Source organism: Coffea arabica, chromosome 7c (assembly GCF_036785885.1).
Source record: "Coffea arabica cultivar ET-39 chromosome 7c, Coffea Arabica ET-39 HiFi, whole genome shotgun sequence".
In the NCBI taxonomy this organism is placed as follows: domain Eukaryota; kingdom Viridiplantae; phylum Streptophyta; class Magnoliopsida; order Gentianales; family Rubiaceae; genus Coffea; species Coffea arabica.
Genome location: NC_092322.1, coordinates 18,077,437 through 18,097,194, shown reverse-complemented (window position 1 = coordinate 18,097,194; position 19,758 = coordinate 18,077,437). Strand labels below are relative to the sequence as shown.

The 19,758-nt window shown below is 34.2% G+C and overlaps 1 protein-coding gene, 1 long non-coding RNA gene and 1 pseudogene across 2 annotated transcripts; 2 read left to right on the top strand and 1 right to left on the bottom strand.

Annotated features, from left to right (window-relative positions):
- Positions 1-785: 785 nt before the first annotated feature.
- Positions 786-2,783, bottom strand: LOC113698582 (mitogen-activated protein kinase kinase kinase 20-like). The gene has a single exon (XM_027218451.2). The coding sequence runs from the start codon at positions 2,187-2,189 to the stop codon at positions 945-947; it is 1,245 nt and encodes a 414-aa protein (XP_027074252.1). The 5' UTR covers positions 2,190-2,783; the 3' UTR covers positions 786-944.
- Positions 2,784-5,677: 2,894 nt separating this feature from the next.
- Positions 5,678-6,760, top strand: LOC140010805 (uncharacterized). Its single transcript, XR_011817958.1, has 4 exons — positions 5,678-5,890; positions 5,967-6,032; positions 6,156-6,198; positions 6,379-6,760. It is a non-coding gene; the product is annotated as an uncharacterized lncRNA (long non-coding RNA).
- A 78-nt stretch (positions 6,761-6,838) lies between these two features.
- LOC113699680 (uncharacterized) lies at positions 6,839-9,332 on the top strand (annotated as a pseudogene).
- The last annotated feature ends 10,426 nt before the right edge of the window (positions 9,333-19,758 follow it).

Sequence of the window (19,758 nt, the reverse complement as noted above, 5' to 3'; positions counted from 1 at the left end):
TATATCACAAGGACTATGACAGTACTTGAAAGCAGGCGTTCGTGATGTCTGCCGATCTCTTGTAACTTGTAGAGACTAAGATTATTCTGGAACAATCATGAAAATTTGTAGATTCCCTTACACTGAGGTCTCTGTCTTGACGGAAGCTTGTTTTTAAGTAATGAAAAGTCTTAACTCACCTAAGTTTCCTAAACCGTTGGGATCATACAACAAACATACATATTGGTAGATCAAGTTGAAGTTTTGACCAGATTAAAGAAGCTAGAATGTCCAGTGTAGACGGTTAGCTGATAAAGAAAGTCCAACTAAGTATGATTACTAGCGCAATTGCAGCTGCTATAGACCAGTTAATAAGGATCTCAATATTTAGCCTATTGCCATGGACTAGAAGAGTTTTGTATACCAGGACACATCAGGTTTCTGACTTTCGTGTAATAACTCCTCTATGCAAACTCGCCTCAACACCCATGCCAGCAATTCTTTTTCTAATAAGCTGAAGGCAGGATTTGAAGATTTTAAACTTTGATGGAAAAACTCTTAACTACAAGAAGATGCGTAAGAAACCTCAATTTCTTCCCGATGCATTTTTAACACAAGTTAAAGCAAATGCAACTTATTTATGACAAAACTTCAGATATACATGAACAAGGTATAATGAAGCCAATGACTGTGAGCCAGTAAAAGGAGTTCCAAAAGTTCCACAAGGGCAAAGTATGATCATATCACCGGCCAAACCGCTGTGATCTGAAATTTCTTCTGGACATGACTATTATGATAATGGAGTGTAATTGAAACTTGTACCGTACATTGATGGCAAGGAATTTGAAAAAGAATTAATTCAATATATTTTAGTATGTCGGTAATTGATACAGCAAGTACTGACTAAAAATAATCAGAAAGAACACTAGCTACAAAATTGGACTCTGTATCAATCCATAATGTTCCTAGACTCCGGCAGGAATCCTAAAACTAACTGGATATTGCTGTGTAGTGCTTGGCGGGATCGGTAAGGGAATTTGCAATGATGCTTCAGTAGCATGATCAAGTCCAGCCTCTTCAGTGGAGCTTATTACGCCGTTACTTTGTTCTAAACCCAGTTTCTGCTCTTCACTGATTTGAGATACAATTTCATCCTCAATCTCCCCTTCATCTCCTTCAGACCAATAAGATATTGAACAATCTTCTGATGCAAAGCTCCACTCATCAGAGACATAGCCACAAATGACCTCATCATCATCAGTTTCAGATACTACCAGTATAGACTCAATCCCATTAATATCTTCAACCTCAATAATTTCTTCAACATCATCATCACCATCAACCAATCCTTCCATAAACGCATGATTCAGCAACATCTCAGCTGTCAACCTATACATGGCCTTCTTCACAAAACAGCCTTTCAGAAAATCCTTTGCCTCCTTAGACAATTCACTAGGAATCTGAGGCAATTCATTCTTGATCCTTTTCAGAATATCCTCAGCATTCTGCTCCTCTTTTGCATCCCATGGAGGTTTTCCCGTCAACATCTCTAAGACAATACATCCGAGAGCCCAAATATCGCTAGGTTGCTCTTGTACACCATCTCCCACAACCTCAGGTGACAAATAAGTAGGCGTTCCCCTCCAGTAAGGCTCTAATTTCCTCTTCTTACACTGTTTAACCCTTTTAGCCAACCCAAAATCACCTATCTTTGCCCTGAATCCAGCCCTCCCACCTCCAGCATTGTTGGGCACAAGCAAAATATTCTCAGGCTTCAAATCACAATGAACATAACCAATCTCATGAATGAAATTCAACCCTTTGAGGATAGACCTAGTATAACACCTTACCTCAAATTCAGGCAATCCGTTGCCCCCTGATTTCTTGATCTTTTCGGCTAGGGTTCCACCTGAGCCATATTCGAGCAACAAATTAAAAACCATGACACCATTCACCCCCGTGGTAGTCTCTTCACCAAAGCATTGAATTATGTTAGGACAACCTTTGACATTACTCAAAACTTCGCGTTCTTTCTGAATTGAACCTGAAACAGAAACCTCAGCTGATTTCACAGCCATAACCGATGGCAAACAACTATATTTTGATCTGGGCTTCTTCAAAGTTGCTAAATAGACAGACCCAAAGCTTCCTTTCCCTAGCATTGCACCTCTTTTCCATGCCACCCCATCTCCATATTTGTTCTCCAACATGATGATCCTCTGCTGCGCAAGATTTCCTTCAACCTTCTTCTTCTTTGTTAGTAGTATTTCTTTCCTCCATTCGTTTGCTTCACTCAACAATATTCTTCTCCTTTCTTCTCTGTTTCAATTGCTTCTGAGGATTGCTTTTGTTTCCTTGATGTACAAAGTGAAGAAACGAAAAGGGCTAATGCAGAATGCACAAAATTTTGCAACTGCCCAAATCCTTCAGGTGCTGGGATTAATTTTCAGGGGTATTTATCAGGAGGGGAAATAAACCAATATCAATACCATATATATATATATATGTTTTTTTTTGGACAGGGCTTACTTTGTTGCAATTTTTTCTTGAATTAATTATGTATAGTAATGAAAGGAAATCACAGACAATTAGGGTTTTGGACAACAACTTGCGGGGTGGGCTTGCCAATATGCGTGGTGGATTTATTTCTTAAAGAATACAAGAGCCGCGTTTCTTCTAAGGCATACAAAGTATAGTACTCTAATGTGTTAACTGGAATAACGGTCAAGTGTCAACCCCCCTTTTTTTTTCGTGTCTTTTCGGTCAGAGAAGGCTCAAACGCGGTCTTACTTATACGGCTTTACAGGTCAAAACGCAGTAGCAATTAGGAAACTGCATGTGCTTTTAGATATTTGATGAATTTGTTAAAGTTCCGAGCAGATCCATGGAATCTTTTGTTGGGTTTTTCTATTATTTGTTTTTGAGATTGCTGGGATGTGAATGTCTGGCTATATGATTAACCTAATGTCATGTTTGGATTGTAATTTTCTGAAATTATTGTAGAGAACGTACTGTAACGATTTGATATATGTAAGGTAAAAAGTTGATTGAAAAATGTGTTCACGAAAGACGTAGAGATTTTTTTGGTGAAAAATCCCTTATTTATCTAAGTGTTATTGGTGATATAATACTAACATCATGGTTAGCTTAAAATTGTTCACGTGAAAACGTCATTAAGAAGGATTAATTTCTGTTATCTTAATTAATGTATATTTTGATGTTTCAAAAGTCCAAACGTTATATGTGCCTGTCTTTGCTGCTAGAAAGATAGAAATTTAGAATTAGAACTATCTTAAGATGCTATGGTATGTGCTGGATCTCTTGATTTGTTGTGGTTAAATGGGTGTGTTGTGTTGGATCTATGGCAAAGAAAGAGCAAATTACCCGGTTAGTCATTAAACTTTTTCAATCGTCGAGTTTTGGTCACTCAACTATTAAAAGTTTGGTTTTGGCCACTAAAATGTATAAACTTAAGACTCAAGGCTATTTTGTTAGCTTTAGTCGTTAAGTTCGCCGGTCTGTCTGTCAGCGCAATTTCCAAGACAAAAGAAAGGGTTAATTTAGGAAGTTCAATATGCATCTTCTTCTTCTTATTGTATAAACCTAAAAAAGGCAGAGTATCAGAAAAACTACAAGAGAGAAGAAAATGGAAGAAGCTCAGCTTGGATTAGAGGAAGTAGTAGGACCAAACTCAACGCCACCAAGAGCCGTGCCAGCAAATTTCATTTCCCCATAGGGGGTTTTCTGGACTGAACCCTAAATTGCTAATCCCTTGGGGGAGTAGTGAAGATCCTTGGATTGAGGCCAGTGTAATTTAGGGCATGAAGATTGGGAGTTCTTGGGAATGGGTTGTTGCCCCTCTCTGCAATTACGCTGCTGCCGATGATTTCATTTCAATGCAAACAAACAACCCTGTATTCCTTTTATCTTTTGATACTACTCTGTACAGCTTCAATAGCAGATCGGGAATATTTGATTAAAGCAATCGAAGGACCTGTGCTTAACTTCGACCATCCATAGCCATCTCCTCCCTCGAGTCTACCTTTCATTCTGGTTACCTCCCTCACCTCTCCTCTCCACTCCAAATTTCAGCACCACCACCCGTTGCATAAGATATGAAAGCCTTCTCGTCTTCTTTGGCCTTTTTATTTTTTCCTTCTCTTGAATCTCTGCCACCCACTTGCTGAGTCTTTGAGCCATGGGGAGATTCCATCGATTGAGGCAGTGTAATTTGGGGCAGGGAGGTTGGGAGTTTTTGGGAACGGGTTGTTGCCCCCCTCTGCCATCCAAAAGATGTATGTTGAACTTTCCAAATTGACCTCTTTTTTTTGTCTTGAAAATCACGTCAACAGACGCATTAGAGAACTTAACAATTAAATTTAACAAAATGACCTCAAGTCTCAACTTTATACATTTTAATGGCTAAAACCAGACTTTTAATAGTTAAGTGATCAAAACTCAATGATTGAAAAAGTTTAGTGGCCAACTGGATAATTTGCTCGCAAAGAAAAGGTGAAAGAGTGATGGATGTGATCTAATCTATGTCTAAAATATCTCAAGGTGGTGATAAGCATTGTGTTCATTTTTATATTCTTTTTCTTGGAAGGCTTTGCTCGACAATGTAGTTGATTTTCTAATCGGAAAAAAAAAGGGCATAGAGGTATTGCCACGTTTATCCATCTTTTTCAACTTCAACTTAGGACAATTTCAAGGATTTGATGAGAATAGTAGTATTATTCAATGTACTTCATTTTGGCCGAAACTTCCATTCGAGTTCCCTTATTACTTATTAGCAGTCGTGGATTAAGTCATGAGTTTGAGAATTTGAGGGTTTGGTCAACCATTCAAATTGAAGGCTAACTAACAATGTAATGGCAAATTTGCAAACAAGATGAGTTGAGTGGAATTTTGGGTTTAATTAAATTGAGTCTTGATTTAATTTTATCAAATTCGAACTCGAGCTCAAACTTGATGAATTCTCAATATAAAGATTGAGTTCGAGCTTGACTTCAAATTCGAGTTGAGTTGAACTCGATCTCAAGTCTTCTTGATTTTAAAAAAATAAAAAAATATTAATTTTATTTTTTAAAGAATGAATAAAATAATTATTTTTAATTAATATATTATAAAATATTAGGAATATTATATACATACATACATATATATATATACATATATATATATAAATATATATATAAAACGCAGTGGCTTCTAGGTTAACGTTAGGTGTGTTGGGCCTCGAACTGGAGTCGAATTTTGACGGAACCAATTTACTAACATGATTCCTTTGGGGATAATGTTTGACCTCTCTTTCCTGTTAGTTCTTCTGTTTCTTGGGAACATTGACGCTGTCTCTCTCTTTTAATTATTGGTTTGATTTTTGAAGGTGGGATAATTTCATAAACCTCCCCTAAAATTTTTATAATTTTACTAGATTTTTCTAAAGTTTGTAAAATTATACAAACCTCTCGTAAGATTAAAATTTTGATAACAAAATTGGTTCAATTAAAAAAAGTAACATTAAGAAAGTACTTTAAGGATGGAAGTGAAACTTTTATTTTATAAATAACGCTTATACACGTATATAAGTTGTAGTAGTAAAAGCATAAAAATAATTAAAAATTAGAAATAATTAATATACATATTTTACCATTTAAAAAATTCATATTTAATAAATTAGATAACATAAATAAACAATAAAATAATACTAATGATTACAGGATTTAATAAAACAGACTATTCCTCTCTTTTAGCATGATGATGTTTGCTATGATTTATGAATTTTAGGGAATGAATAATTCATCTCTTTACTATTCATCTCAGGGAAGTTTATGAATTTTACAAACTTTAGGGAAGGCTGGTGAAATTGTTAGAAACCTCAGCGGAGGTGTCTGAAATTACCCCTTTGAAGGTTTCTTCAAAACATTGACTCTTCTCTCTCTCTCTCTCTCTCTCTCTCTCTTAATTTTTGGTTTGTTTTTTTGAAGGTTATTGAAGATCCAGTCGTGATTCTGCTGTACTGTCTCTTTCGAAATCGTCCAAATCAATGCTTTGTAATTCCAACTAATCCCATTTCCTTTTCTGGTTAATTTCTTTTTTTTTTTGTTGGTGGATTTTACATGTTAATCTCTTCTTTTTAACATATTAAACGAGGTTTTAATATGTGTAATTGACAGTACTTGAAAGCTGTCGTACGAGGTTTATTAGCACTACCTGAGGGTTAGTCGTTCATTGCTTTTTTTTTTTATTTAAATATATAATTTAATTAACTTTTATCACTTAAACTTTTTGGTTATATGGGTGGGATTTCAAAAGTTGCAATCTTTAATTGCTCTGTGCTCTTTATTTTTATTTCTTGTTATTTTTGAAAAATTTATGAAGTGATTTGGGTTTTTGAAGGTTAATGATGTACAAGTAAAAGATAAAGTTGAAGGCTTTGAGAAGTATCTTTTAGTAGTAATTTGCAGGTTGAAAAGACTTGCGTTAGCACAGTTTAGCACCTGTACCTGTAAAAAGATGGTGGTTTTTTGAATACAGAACAAGGATGTTACTTGAGGACTCATTCTTACACAACTTTCTATCTTCTGTTTCAATACTTTGCCTGCACTAGTGGTATAATAGCTTTATAGCTGAATGTTCGTCTGCCAATGCTTGCTTAACATTTTTTTTTTTTGTCTTTTTCATTGTATTGGATTCTAGGTATGTTGGTTTTTGAAGGCAAATTTATAGGGGAGGTAGTGAATGCACTTGGAGCTATAGCATTGGGAGCACCCATGATTCAGTATGTGACTTATCTGGTTATTTCCAGTCTATTTATGATGATTTTGAGAACTAGAGGTTAAATTTCAGGTTGGACAAAATGGTCTCTGTTCTAGTCTATCCCATGGTACAGCACAGCTCTTCCAGGTTACGGAGTATAGCAAATCGTAGACTATCTTGTCACTGAAATGGCTGAATAATAGTAGCCATTACTATGATCAAATAGACGTGCAGAATAATACACATCCTTAGTAGCAAAAGTGAAATGGAGTTCTTCTTTTTTTTTTGGGACATTATAGTTCAGGAGTTATTTTGACACTTCACAACTATTTTGTGGAACAAATTGAGATAATTTTCAGTTTTTATCGTGTCCTGGATCTGAGGTTTTATTCTGTGGTTAATTACAGGAACTTCAACAGGACCTCTGCTGGTCTCTTCTGATGTCAGTGCTTACTGTTAGTATTTCATATGACGTCTCATTTGCCATTCTGCCTCTCATGCTTCAGTGAACCCCTGGATCAAATGGACTAGGTGGGAAATCTGTGCTGGAAATTAGTTACTTGATGTAAAATTTGCTTTATTTTGTAAGTAATCATAGATAACCATCAAATTTTCCTCTGTGCAATAAAGATCTTAATCAGTCATTTCCTGGTCCGGAAAACTTCTGCTGTTGACAGTGTGTCCCAGCGGCTTCTGTGTTTGGTTCTCCTTGGGCTTCCTGGCACTGGATATTTGCTCACACAAAGTAAGCGTATGAGAATAATGTGATTTTGTTGGTTTTTTTTTTTTTTAAATTTTCCTGACTTCATTCCCTTTTTGTTGTTCTAGCATTGACAAGTAATACTCATGTTATTCGACTTCTGCAATTCTTCATAACTTTTTGTTAGGCCAAGTGGACCTGTAGAGTACATGATCTGTCTACCTGCTCATGGAGCTGTCATTGGAGCTTGGTTTGGCGCACTTAGCCAATGCCACTTGGCTGGGAAAGACCATGGCAGGTAGGCTTACCTTCCTATCTAATCCTGGTCATTTGAGACTTAGATGAGTTATGCATTCCTTTTATCTACATAATTCATCTGGATACTCTATGTGATTTTTTACCACTTTAATGACAAAACTCGATCTAGTACAGCCTTTTTTCCAAAGAATTTTAAAATTGTCCAGTAAAATTCAAGTATTGGTTGCAGAGCGAAACTTGAAACAGTTATTCTTTTCTGGATACATATTGAAGTTTGTAACGTTTGAAACTGTAGCCGAATGAAGTTGGCAAAAGGTGGCAGGTTTCAATTCTCTTTTTTCTTTCTTACTGTGTACATGAACAGTTGGTTTCATCAAGAACTTAGTAGTAAGAGTAACTCAGAAACAACTGACAACTTCAAGAGTTACCTGAGGTCTACCATCACATGGCCAAAAAATCTTTGAAATGATGTTCTCTTGTTACATTCTCTAAATTGAAACAAAGTATGGAACTTGATATGTTAATGCAGCTGTATGATATAGTCAGGGTTCTGAGTTAACAATTCAACAATTGATGCTTAGCTTTCATGCTTAGATTGTTGTGTTGGCTCTGATATACTTGTTCACTTTGCCTTTTCATGTAAAGACGCCATATTAACATTGTCCTAGTACAAATGTTACACCTTGCAGGTGAAATTGTGCCTTGAAAAGCACCAGAGAGATGATGAGGGTTTACATAGTAGTCCTGATGTGGTTCTGATAATTCCGCGATGTAGTGATGTGTTGATCTACTGTTCCAAGTATAATCTCCTAGGACAGGTTAGTTGCAATGGTTTTGGTAAATGTAGTTGACCATGTATGTTTGAGCTCGGCAATTAGATTCTGAATGTTGGATGTCGTTCAGCCTTGGTTTGCAGCTTGTTGTTCAGTTTGTTATGCTTTGTACCCTGACACTGATATGATTTGAAGTTGTTTGTAAGACTGGCCAATTTTTGTGAGCTATGGAGCTTTCGCTGGGTACTTTGTTGGGATGGTGGCAGCTTTTGATTGTGTCCTCTTCTGAAATAATCCAAGGCATGTAAACTGAGAGACTAATGATGGAGAATTCGACATTAATCTTATTGAAGGTTGCTATCGATGACCATATTGATAGACCGAGTTGCATCCAACTGACCATAGGACCTCACCTGCTCAGTGGAAGTTTTGCAATTTTTTCCCAGTAACATTACAAAACTCACCCCTCCCATGAACTTCCCTTACCCACTTTTCTTTTTGCCCAGGCAATGCAATTTGCAGAAGCTTAGAAGTACCTTTGGTTCTCACTGGAAGTTCTTTCTTTACCTTTTTTCCCTTTAACTCTATTTCTTCAATTATGATCTGCTGGTGTCTTTAAATGGAAAATCCTTGTCTGATGCATGCTTACTTTGTAAATCATTCTGTCCAGTTTGTGAGGAAGAAGGATGTTGTTAGTGCTGAGAGATTAGTATACATGGCACATTCCTCAATTCGCTTTCTAGTGTAAAAGGCTTGAATCACTAAATCCTGGCTTTTGCTTACAGTTACAGGTGAAGATATTTCACAGCCATTGTTTATGTTTTGTCTTTAAATAAACTTTGGGCAGATGGACCCTTTATAGCTTTTAGGTTTTAACCCAGCCATGTACATAGATTTCCACTTCTCATGGACTCGCTAGACTTGACAAGGAGAAGCAGACGCAAACGAGGTCATCAGTCATTACTCATCCCCTGTCACTTACCTAAACCGTCTGAATTGGCGCTTTCACCACCTGGGCCGAAAGTGAGATCAGATATCCGATCTTTCGAACAAAATGAATATAAACGGGTCTAATCGGTCTAGTTTCACTCTCAAACTCTTTAATTTATTTTTTTTAAGAGGAGAATCTACACCTTACAAGAAAAAATGAAAACAAAGAGTTTGGAAGTCGAATATGAGATTTTAGGACCATTCTCCATCTCTTATGAATTTATAGTTTCTTTAATCCGAAATACAAAAGCTAGTCTATAGTGAGTTGTGTATGCTATATCTTAAATGTTAAAAATATATTCTCCTTAAGGAAAACTAACAAAGAAGCAAATGGTAGTCACATAATATTTAATCAACTATTCAAAATAAAAATAGAAAGAAGAATGTTAGTTACGTTGTTCATTTGGTATATACTTTTAAATATTAACTAATCAAAAATTCTGGTTTGCTAATATTTGTTTAAATTGTTAAATTGCTGGTTTAGGGGTGGTAATTGGGTCCAAATTGAGTTGGCGGGTCGGGTTGAGATCCGGGTATAATAGAAATCCGTTGATCCGAATCTGACCCGTCATTCCGAAACAGGTCAGGGTATCTGACCGGAACCCGAAAATTTCGGGTTGGCGGGTCTATCTGAAACTTAATTTTAATTTATTAATTTATCACTGTAATTTCTAATAAAATCAATTTCACACCAGACTAATTACATAACTAAGTAATAAAATTTTAAATAAATAATCCCAAATCAAATTTAAAATAAATTAAAATACCGTAAAAGTGTTTTATCCCAAATTAAATATAAAATAAATTAAAATAGTATAAAAGTAAAAAATAATATAATACATTATTTGTCTAAATATAATAATTTCAATGTCACACAAGTTAAATAAATTTATTTAGGATTAAGTGATTAATGTCTTTGGAAAAAAAGAATAACTTAGTTTAATTAGATAAAATAATTTTTATGTTTATTAAATAATTTTTAATTTGTAAACGGGTTATCGGGTCATATTGGATCATCTACGGGTTGATCCGAATTCGACCCGTTTTCTTTTCGGGTTCATTGAGTTCAACCCGATTCTGATCCGAACTCGCGAAATCTCAATCCAAACCCATTAATTTCATATTAGTTTCGTGTCCTGTTTTCAGGTCGTGCTAGAAATTGCTATCCCTAGTTATCCATGCTTTTGACTATGATAGTTATATAGTATAAAATCATGAATTTCCTATTAGTGAATACATATGTAAATTAAAACGAGAACGAAATTGTAAATAAAAGAATACTAAAATGTTATAATAAGCATACAATCAATAATACTAATAGGAAAGTAAAAAAAAAAATAGTGACATTCGAGAAGTGAAAAAATAAAAAGAAAAATAAAATATCAAAAAAGAAAAATAAAGGATGAATAAATAAGGAGAAAATTAAAATAATATAGTAAGGGCACTTTTATTCTAAAACATCAAGCAGGAAAGTAAAGTACCTATTTAATGAGTTTAGGGAAGTTAAAGTGCAACTGAAGGCAAAAGTCTCAAGGAGGTTTAGTACATTAATCCATTTAAAAAATGCCCATCACTTTTGACCCAATAAATGTACAAACTCCTGCCCAATTGGTAGGTTATGAACCAATGTAGACAATATGACATTCAACATAGCTCATTGGTTGCTCAGTGGATTAAGACATATCACTAGCCTAGCCACTAGCATGAAGGTGATAAAATACACATTTTGTAAATGGTTTCCATACTTTCTTTTCTTTCTTGACTTCCTTTTTCAAGATCGCCAAACACTTCTGATAGTATGGATGGAGTTTCTGCTTGGGAGTTTGTGATTTTTTAGGAATCCAAGAGGACGGAATTTGATATCCATCAAAGTCATTTTTTTCTGACATGAAGTTGTCAATATCAGGGTCCTGTGGTTCAAGATTTGGTTCACAGGGTCTTTCCTCACATGACTTTGTCTTTTTTTTCCCTTTTGAAGGTAATGAATAATCATCATCAAAATGATGTTCCCACCAAAAGTCATCACACTTAGTACATATATCAAAATAAATATGTCCAGAAATAGGATCTTGAAAATGATATACTGGTTCACTTTCCTTAGTAAAATGAGCAATAATATCTTGAGCAAAACCTTTTTCTCAGTTTTCATCATATCTTTCAAGAGATATTTCTTTTTTAGTTAGTGTCTCCATGGAAACCTGTGCAAGCATTATAGTAGGATAAGATTTTTTTGATGGTTTTAAATGGGAATGATCGAAAGTAATTGAAATTCTCCCTTCTTGTGTCTGAGAGATTTTTGAGTTTCAAAACTCAATAGGTTCATTTGCTTGAGAATGCAGGGACTCATAATCAGTAATCCAATTGTCTGGTAACAATTGAATTAATTCTGATTTTGAAATTTGTCTTGGCATAAGGGTGTAAGAGGCTGAATTCTTCTCATTAATACGGCTAAAAAGAGCATCTTCTCCACCAGGAATTGTGAGATGTAGAATATGATTTTGGACACGATAAACCATCTGATAGTGGAGGGTTGCAGCAATAGCATCTGTCATCTGGCCTGCTCCTATGATTTGTACCTGGACTTTAAGAGCATCAAGCAAATGGGGATCTGGTAGAGACATGTTAAAATTGGGAAAAAGAGTCACAAAAACAGTTCCAACATTTAGAGTAGTTTCTACGATTGCTATACAAGTATGCTGGTATTTTGTGAATCTGGTATCAAGCAAGGCTATGCGAGCCACCATTGGTAGCTCCTTTCTACCATGAAAGGATAAAAAGAATCTAATTGCACCAAAATGGATATGAGTAAATCCTTGTTGTTTCCGTTGAGAAGGAAATTCTGGAGGAATTTAGAGAGTAATGAACTATTCCTTCTTAGTAACAAGGATAGAATGTTGACTCACTTTTGAAGTCTAAATATATTCTTTTATACTCTTGGGATAGTGTTTGATCAGGGATTTGATAGCCCTGATAGGTGAGAATTGTTGTTTGCCAAATGCAGTATATAGATTAATAACAGACAAAGAGGTAGGATTAACCATCTCTGATTCAACAGACACTTCATACAAATAATCTAATTTATTACTATTAGTTCTATTTAATACAAGTTTACCAGAAGTAGAATAACTCATTTTAGAAGTAAAAGAACTCATATTTTTAATTTATTAAAATCTTTCTCACCATTTATCTTATAAATACGATACCATAACATATATATATACCTGTCTTCTAACTATCTGGTATGATTTAGGATGCAAATAATCTAGTGAATTAAAACTTTCTAACTTAAGTAGTCTAATGTAATCTATACATTTTTGTTTATTATAATATTCAAACATAAAATATGGAGAATCTCTACAAACATCATTAAAGACATAATTATATTAATTTCCTGAATATGGATCAAAGTGGTACCATGAACCCATAAAAAGTAAAGAAAGAAATTTTAAGAATGAAAATTTGGATGAGAAATTTTCCTTTTAGGTATGGCTCTGATATCAAACTCAGTGTAGCCAACTCTAAACTTTAAAGGTATTCTCGAACACAATAGCCTCTCTCTCTTGAACTTTTAAAAGTTTAAGGGACTTTTATCACAAGATCAGAGTGATTACCTTCATAAGGATCTCGGTCTTCTTAAAGGGAAAATAAGAAGTTTAAACCGCCATAACTTTGGGAAATTGTTAGAAATTTTATTGGGTTTCTCAATCTTTTCTTCGATGATCCTTCAAAATGGTAAGAGTCATCTATTTATACAAATTAAAGTGATCTTTTGGACACTTGACCTTTTAGAAATCAAATAGTAAAATTACTATTGGTGAAAAGTAATAGACAACCTTTCAAGAACTCAAAAGACAAACAACCTTTCAGAAAAATAAAAGACAAATGACCTTTTAGAAAAGTAAATGTTACGGATAAAGTTACAGACAACCCTTATTATTGGAACCTATTATTGTCTAAACATCCCAAATCCACTGGTAGTTTTCATCAGGGGTATTCGAAGGAGTGGTGTCAGGATCAGTGATATTGTACAGCTCAACTCATGTGCTTCTCGATTTTTCGTTTTATTCAATTGTTTTTTTTTTCTTTTGATCTTGTTTTATGAATATAAGAAGATGAAGAGGGTCCAACTTCTATTTGACTTATCTCATATGGATCCTGAGAATCTTGCATTATAGTGTCATGCATTTTATCTTGATATTGTTTCTTGGTCTTTTTAACTTTAGTCCAATAAGGATGACTAGTTTCATAGTTTCAAGGACCATAATGTCCTGGCCAAATCTCAGGTGGAGTGCATCGTTTTCCTAGAATATATATCTCTGAATTTCTTCATATTCATATTTAAGGTCTAAAATAGTATGAGATATTTTTTTATAAATGGACCACACTTGAAAGGGATTAAAACTGGTTGTTTATCAGATGATAAGATCTATGAAAATGGAAAATAACATATTTTGAGTTGGTTGAAAATAATCCAGACCAAAATGTTTATGGTTGAAACAATTGCAGGAAAACTTGGAGGTTTGGATTTAATGGTTGATTGAAGAATGAACTCTGAAATTTCATTAAAATATGATATTGATGGCATAGACACCAAAAATACCATAATAGTGGTTTTGAAAAATCATGAGTTGGCTATGAAAATTTGACAGAATGGGTATTCATGATTTTTACCAAAGGAACTTAAGATTGATCCGTCATATGAACTAAATACTTTTAGTTCATATTGGTTTCGGATTCTTTTAAGATCTTCTTTTTCCAGTGAAAAGTGATGCCCTGTGGCCTAAAGACGGCACCTTCACTTTTTCAAAAGGCCATGATAAAAATTTTTCAGCCTATTCTTCACATTGCATTGGTGTATATTGATGACATTCTTCTTTTCAGTAACACTTGGGAAGAACACATTCAATTGCGTAATGATTTTCATAATATTGTTAAACAATATGGTATCATGATTTCTAAAAAGAAAATGATTTTGGAAAAACAAGAAATTCAATTTCTTGGAATGAAAATTTCTGAAGGAAAATGTACTACTGAGCAGCATGTTGGACAATCAATTACAAATTTTCCTAAAAAAGATTTGTCAAAAATACAAGTTCAACAGTTTCTTAGAGTTGTTAATTATGTCCGAGAATTCATTCCAAAGACAGCCAAGCATATCAGTCCCTTGACTAAAATGCTTTAGAAAAAACCATCCTATGGGGTTCATCTCAAACCCGATCAATCCAAAATCTTAAGAAAGAATTTTTTCGTCTTCCAATCTTGTACATTCTGTTAGGATCGGCCCAGGAATAGACAAACTAAAGTTAACACAAATTAGGCGGTATAACCGACCATATAAAGATTAGGCGGTAGACATCAATCATATAATAATTAGGCGGTAAAACCGACCATATAAAAGGGTTATGACAACCCAATAAAGACAAATAATAAAGCAAATAAAAAGACACAGAAGATTTACATGATTCGATCAAATTGATCTACGTCCACGGGTGAGGGAGGAGCAATATTTCTATTATGAAAAAGAAATTCAAAACCATAGGAAAGTGGTTCATAAATCAATAAGGCACTTATACAAGGTTTAGGAAATATTCCTAAACACAAAACAAGAGAGTTTTAAATATTTGACTAAATGGGTTAGATGACTCAAGAAACTAATAGCCCATATAACTAGGGGTGGAGTTGAGTCAATCTACTGGACTCGAGCTCGATATGTACTTGATCAGAAGCTCGAGCTCGATCTCAAGCTGCTCGTTAGAGCTATCGAGTCGAGCTCGAACTCAGAAATTTAATACTCGAGAGCTCAACGAGCTCTATCGAGTATCACATAAAAAAATTAAAAAAAATTATATATAAAATTACTAATATAGGTAAATAAATTTTGAGAAATTACGGGTGAGTACCCTTATCGAGTCGAGCTCGAGCTTTTTAAGGACTCGATCGAGCTCGAGCTGTGATTCTCCGATTCGATCGAGCTCGAGTATAATTATATTATACTCGAGTATAATTATATTATACTCGAGCTCGACTCGACTCGAATACACCCCTACATATAATTCTCTTGAGTGGTGCAATCGATTCCTTTATAAGGCACCTTATTTATAGGAAACCAAAGGAAGAATTCCTTTGGCTTCTATCGATGTGGGATGAAACACCAAAAGCATTTGGTCAACAAATGCGGCTTCAACAAATGGGGCCCGCTCACCTTGTGGGGTTCGTTCATCGGGTGGGGCCCGCTCACCCTGTGGGACCCACTCACGAGACTTGCATATTTTGACCAGTTTTTTGAGACAAACTTCAAGTTATAGATTTTGTGACAACAATGACGATAACAAAGACGGTTGTCGAAAAATTCGACAGAAATGTCAACTTCGGCATGTGGCAGCTCAAGATGGAGGCCATTCTTGTTCAAGACGAAGTTGACTTGATAATTCAAGGAATTGAGAAAATGCCAGAAGATGTAAAGGATGCGGATTTCGCCGATATGGATAAAAAGGCCAGATTCAGCATAATCTTAAATCTCTCCGATGAGGTATTGTGTGAGGTAGCAACGGAGACTTCGGCCAAGGCTATTTGGGGCTTATATGGAGAAGGTGGAGCAAGTTTATAATCTCTCGATGTTGGGGACTCATCAAGGTGGAGATTTGTTGAAGCCGCATTTGTTGACCAAATGCTTTTGGTGCTTCGTCTCACATCGGTAGAAGCCAAAGGAATTCTTTCTTTGGTTTCCTATAAATAAGGGAGCCTTATGAAGGAATTCCTTTGGTTTCCTATAAATAAGGGAGCCTTATGAAGGAATTGATTGCACCACTCAAGAGAGTTATATGGGCTATTAGCTTCTTGAGTCATCTAACCCATTTAGTCAAATATTTAAGACTCTCTTGTTTTGTGTTTAGAAAATTTCCTAAACCTTGTATAAGTGCCTTATTGGCTTAGGAATCACTTTCCTACGGCTTTTGTATTTCTTCTTCATAGTAGAAATATTGCTCATCTCTCGCCCGTAGACGTAGATCAATTTGACCGAACCACGTAAATCTTCTGTGTCTTTTTATTTGCTTTATTATTTGTCTTTATTGGGTTATCATAACCCTTTTATATGGCCAGTTTTACCGTCTAATTATTATATGGTTGGTGTCTACCGTCTAATTTTTATATGGTCGGTTATACCGCCTAATTTGTGCTAACTTTAGTTTGTCTATTCTTGGGCCGGTCCTAACACATTCCCTCTGATGGAAAGAAGATCTTACAGATTGATCCTAGTGATAAATATTGGGGAGCAATCTTACTTGAAGAAGATAAACAGGGACAAAGGCATTGATGTGGATTTGCAAGTGGAAAGTTCAAAGCTTCAGAGCAACATTAGCATTCCACTTTCAAGGAGATACTTACAGTAAGAAATGGAATTAAAAAATTCTCTTTCTTTCTCATCATTTCTTGGTTGAAATAGATATGGGATCACTTCCTAAGATGCTGCACTTTAAACAAAAAATCATCCCTCATCATCAACTACTCCGTTGGCCAGCCTGATTTTTTCAATATTCCTTTGATATAAAAACATTAAAGGGAAAAAAAATGTTGTAGCAGATTTCTTCTCGAGAAAAGAATCAACTGAGCCAAAATTTTCCACTCACCCATAGGAAATATCAACTTGTTTCATGTTTACACCTGTCTGTTTAGAACTCCCAGATATTCATGAAATACCTTATCTATTGGAAAAGAAGATCTTGAAAAAATTTGAAATCAGTATGAACTAGAAGTCTTTAGTTCATATGGCGGATCAATCTTAAATTTCTTTGGTACAAATCCTGAATATTCATGGCTAATTGCTCTGATTATTGCCAAAAAAAATAATTGGAACAATGTTGTTCTGACAATTTGACAGTATAAAACTATGCCTACCAGGCTGACTCAACCTGGTAGACGAGAATTCCTTTTTTTTTTTTTTTTAAAGGTTTGGCTGCAGGGCTAACTTGCCCGGCAGCCACTGAAAATTTGTTAAGAAAAGCTGTAGGCTGTCAGACAGCCTGCAGCTTAACCCTTTTTTTTTAAAACATGCAGGCTGCCGAGCTTGTAGCTTACTCTTTTTTTTAAAAAAATTAAAAACTTATGCTATCGGCCTTGAAGCCTGGTTGCCTTTGTAGTTAATTTTTTTTTAAGTTTAAACATAAGAAAAAGGCTAAGATAAATTTGCTAAATCAATTATTTTTATCTCTAAAAAAAGTTTTTAGATAAAAAAAAAATCTCATTCAATTTACAAGAAGATGCATTTCCTAAATGTTTGAAAAATAATCGTTGAAATTATTATGTATAAGATTTGGTTTTATATTTTTTTATAAAATATATAGAAAATTGATATATATTTAAATAAAATATACAAATAAAATATTATTTGGCAGTGGGTTGTTATAAAAATAACGGTAAAAATAAATATAATAGTACTTAAAAGTACTTAACAATATTTAGTTGGCTGACAGCCTGCAACTTAATTTTTTTTTAAATTGCAGGCCAGCAGCCAACTTAAATTTCTTTTTTTTTAATTAAAAACTTTTGTAGGCTTTAATTGGGGTTCGCCTGCACCATTAGCCCAAAAAGCTGCAAGGGAATCTCTTTTTGGTCAATGGGGTTCACTTGCTCCTTTCCTTTTCGTTTCTTTTTTTTCCCCGGATGGAATAATGCAAGTTTTGCTTTGGCTGATCTTGTCGTATGAGGATCAATTTATTTGATGTATCTTTATTGTGTAAATTATCAAATTATTTATTTGTCATATTTTCTGATAACAAAAGCAACAGAGTCTACCATTTTGTGCCATGAAGATCTATTAGCCAGACTCTTAATTGACTTGAACGATCTAATTCAAGGATTTCAATATGTGTTTGGATAAAATAAATTGTTGATATAATTTTGTGTCTAATCTATAATTTGCATGTGCATTTATTGTGCATGAATTCTGAACATGAGATCTTTGAGTTTTCACATTTCAATATGCTATTTAGCATTATTTTAAACTTCTATTATTTGAACGAGTATCATTACTTTTAAATTTCATCATTTCACCATTTCACATTATCAAAATTTTCTTCTTTTCTATTGTTTGCCTTTTCATTTTTATATTGCACAATAATTTTATATTTATAAAATTATAGTTTACATTAAAAATTACTTTTATACTTAACTACTCATTATTATATTTATTTTTACCTTTATTCTTATAACAACCCACTGCCAAATAATAATTTATTTGTATATTTTATTTAAGTAAATATTAATTTTTTGTAGATTTTATAAAAAATATAAAACCAAATCTTATACATAATAATTTCAACGATTATTTTGCAAACATTTGGGAAATGCATCTTCTTGTAAATTGAATGAGATTTTTTTATCTAAAAACTTTTTTTAGGGATAAAAATAATTGATTTAGCAAATTTATCTTGACCTTTTTCTTACGTTTGAACTTAAAAAAAAAAAAAGAATTAACCGCAAAGGCAACCGGGCTTGAAGCCCGATAGCATAAGTTTTTATTTTTATTTTTTAAAAAAACAAGCTGCAAGTTTTTAGAAAAAAAAAAAGTTAAGCTGCAGGCTGTCTGACGGCCTGCAGCTTTTCTTAACAAATTTTCAGTGGCTACCGGACTGATTGAGTGGCTGCCGGGCAAGTCAGTCCGGCAGCCAAACCTTTAAAAAAAAAAGAATTTTTTTGCCTACCGGGCTGACTCAACCTGGTAGGTATAGTTTTATACTGCCATATTGTCAGAGCAACATTGTTTCGACTTTTTTTTTTTTTTTTTGCAATATTCAAAGCAATTAGCCAATATCCATTCTGTCAAATATGCATAGCCAACCCTTATAATTTTTCAAAACCACTGTTATAGTATTTTTGATGTCTATACCATTAATATCATATTTAATGGAATTTTAGAGTCCATTCTTCAATCAACCATTAAATCTAAGCATCCAAGTTTTCCTGTAATGGTTTCGACCATTAACATTTTGGTTTAAATTATTTTCAACCAATCCAAAATGTGTTATTTTTCATTTTCATAGAGCTTGTCATCTGATAAACAACCAGTTTCAGTCCCTTCTAAGTGTGGTCATTTATAAAGAAATGTCTCATACTATTTTAGATCTTGAATATGAATATGAGGAAGTTCACAGATATATATTTTAGAAAAATAGATACATTTCACCTGAGATTTGGCCAAAAGACATTATGGTTCATGGAACTAAGAAACTAGTCATCTTCATTGGACTAAAGTTAAAATGGCCAAGAAACAATATCAAGATAAAATGCATAACACTGTAA

Excerpts from the sequence above, each read along its gene's own strand:
- LOC113698582 (XM_027218451.2), bottom strand. The coding sequence starts at position 2,189 with ATGTTGGAGAACAAATATGGAGATGGGGTGGCATGGAAAAGAGGTGCA.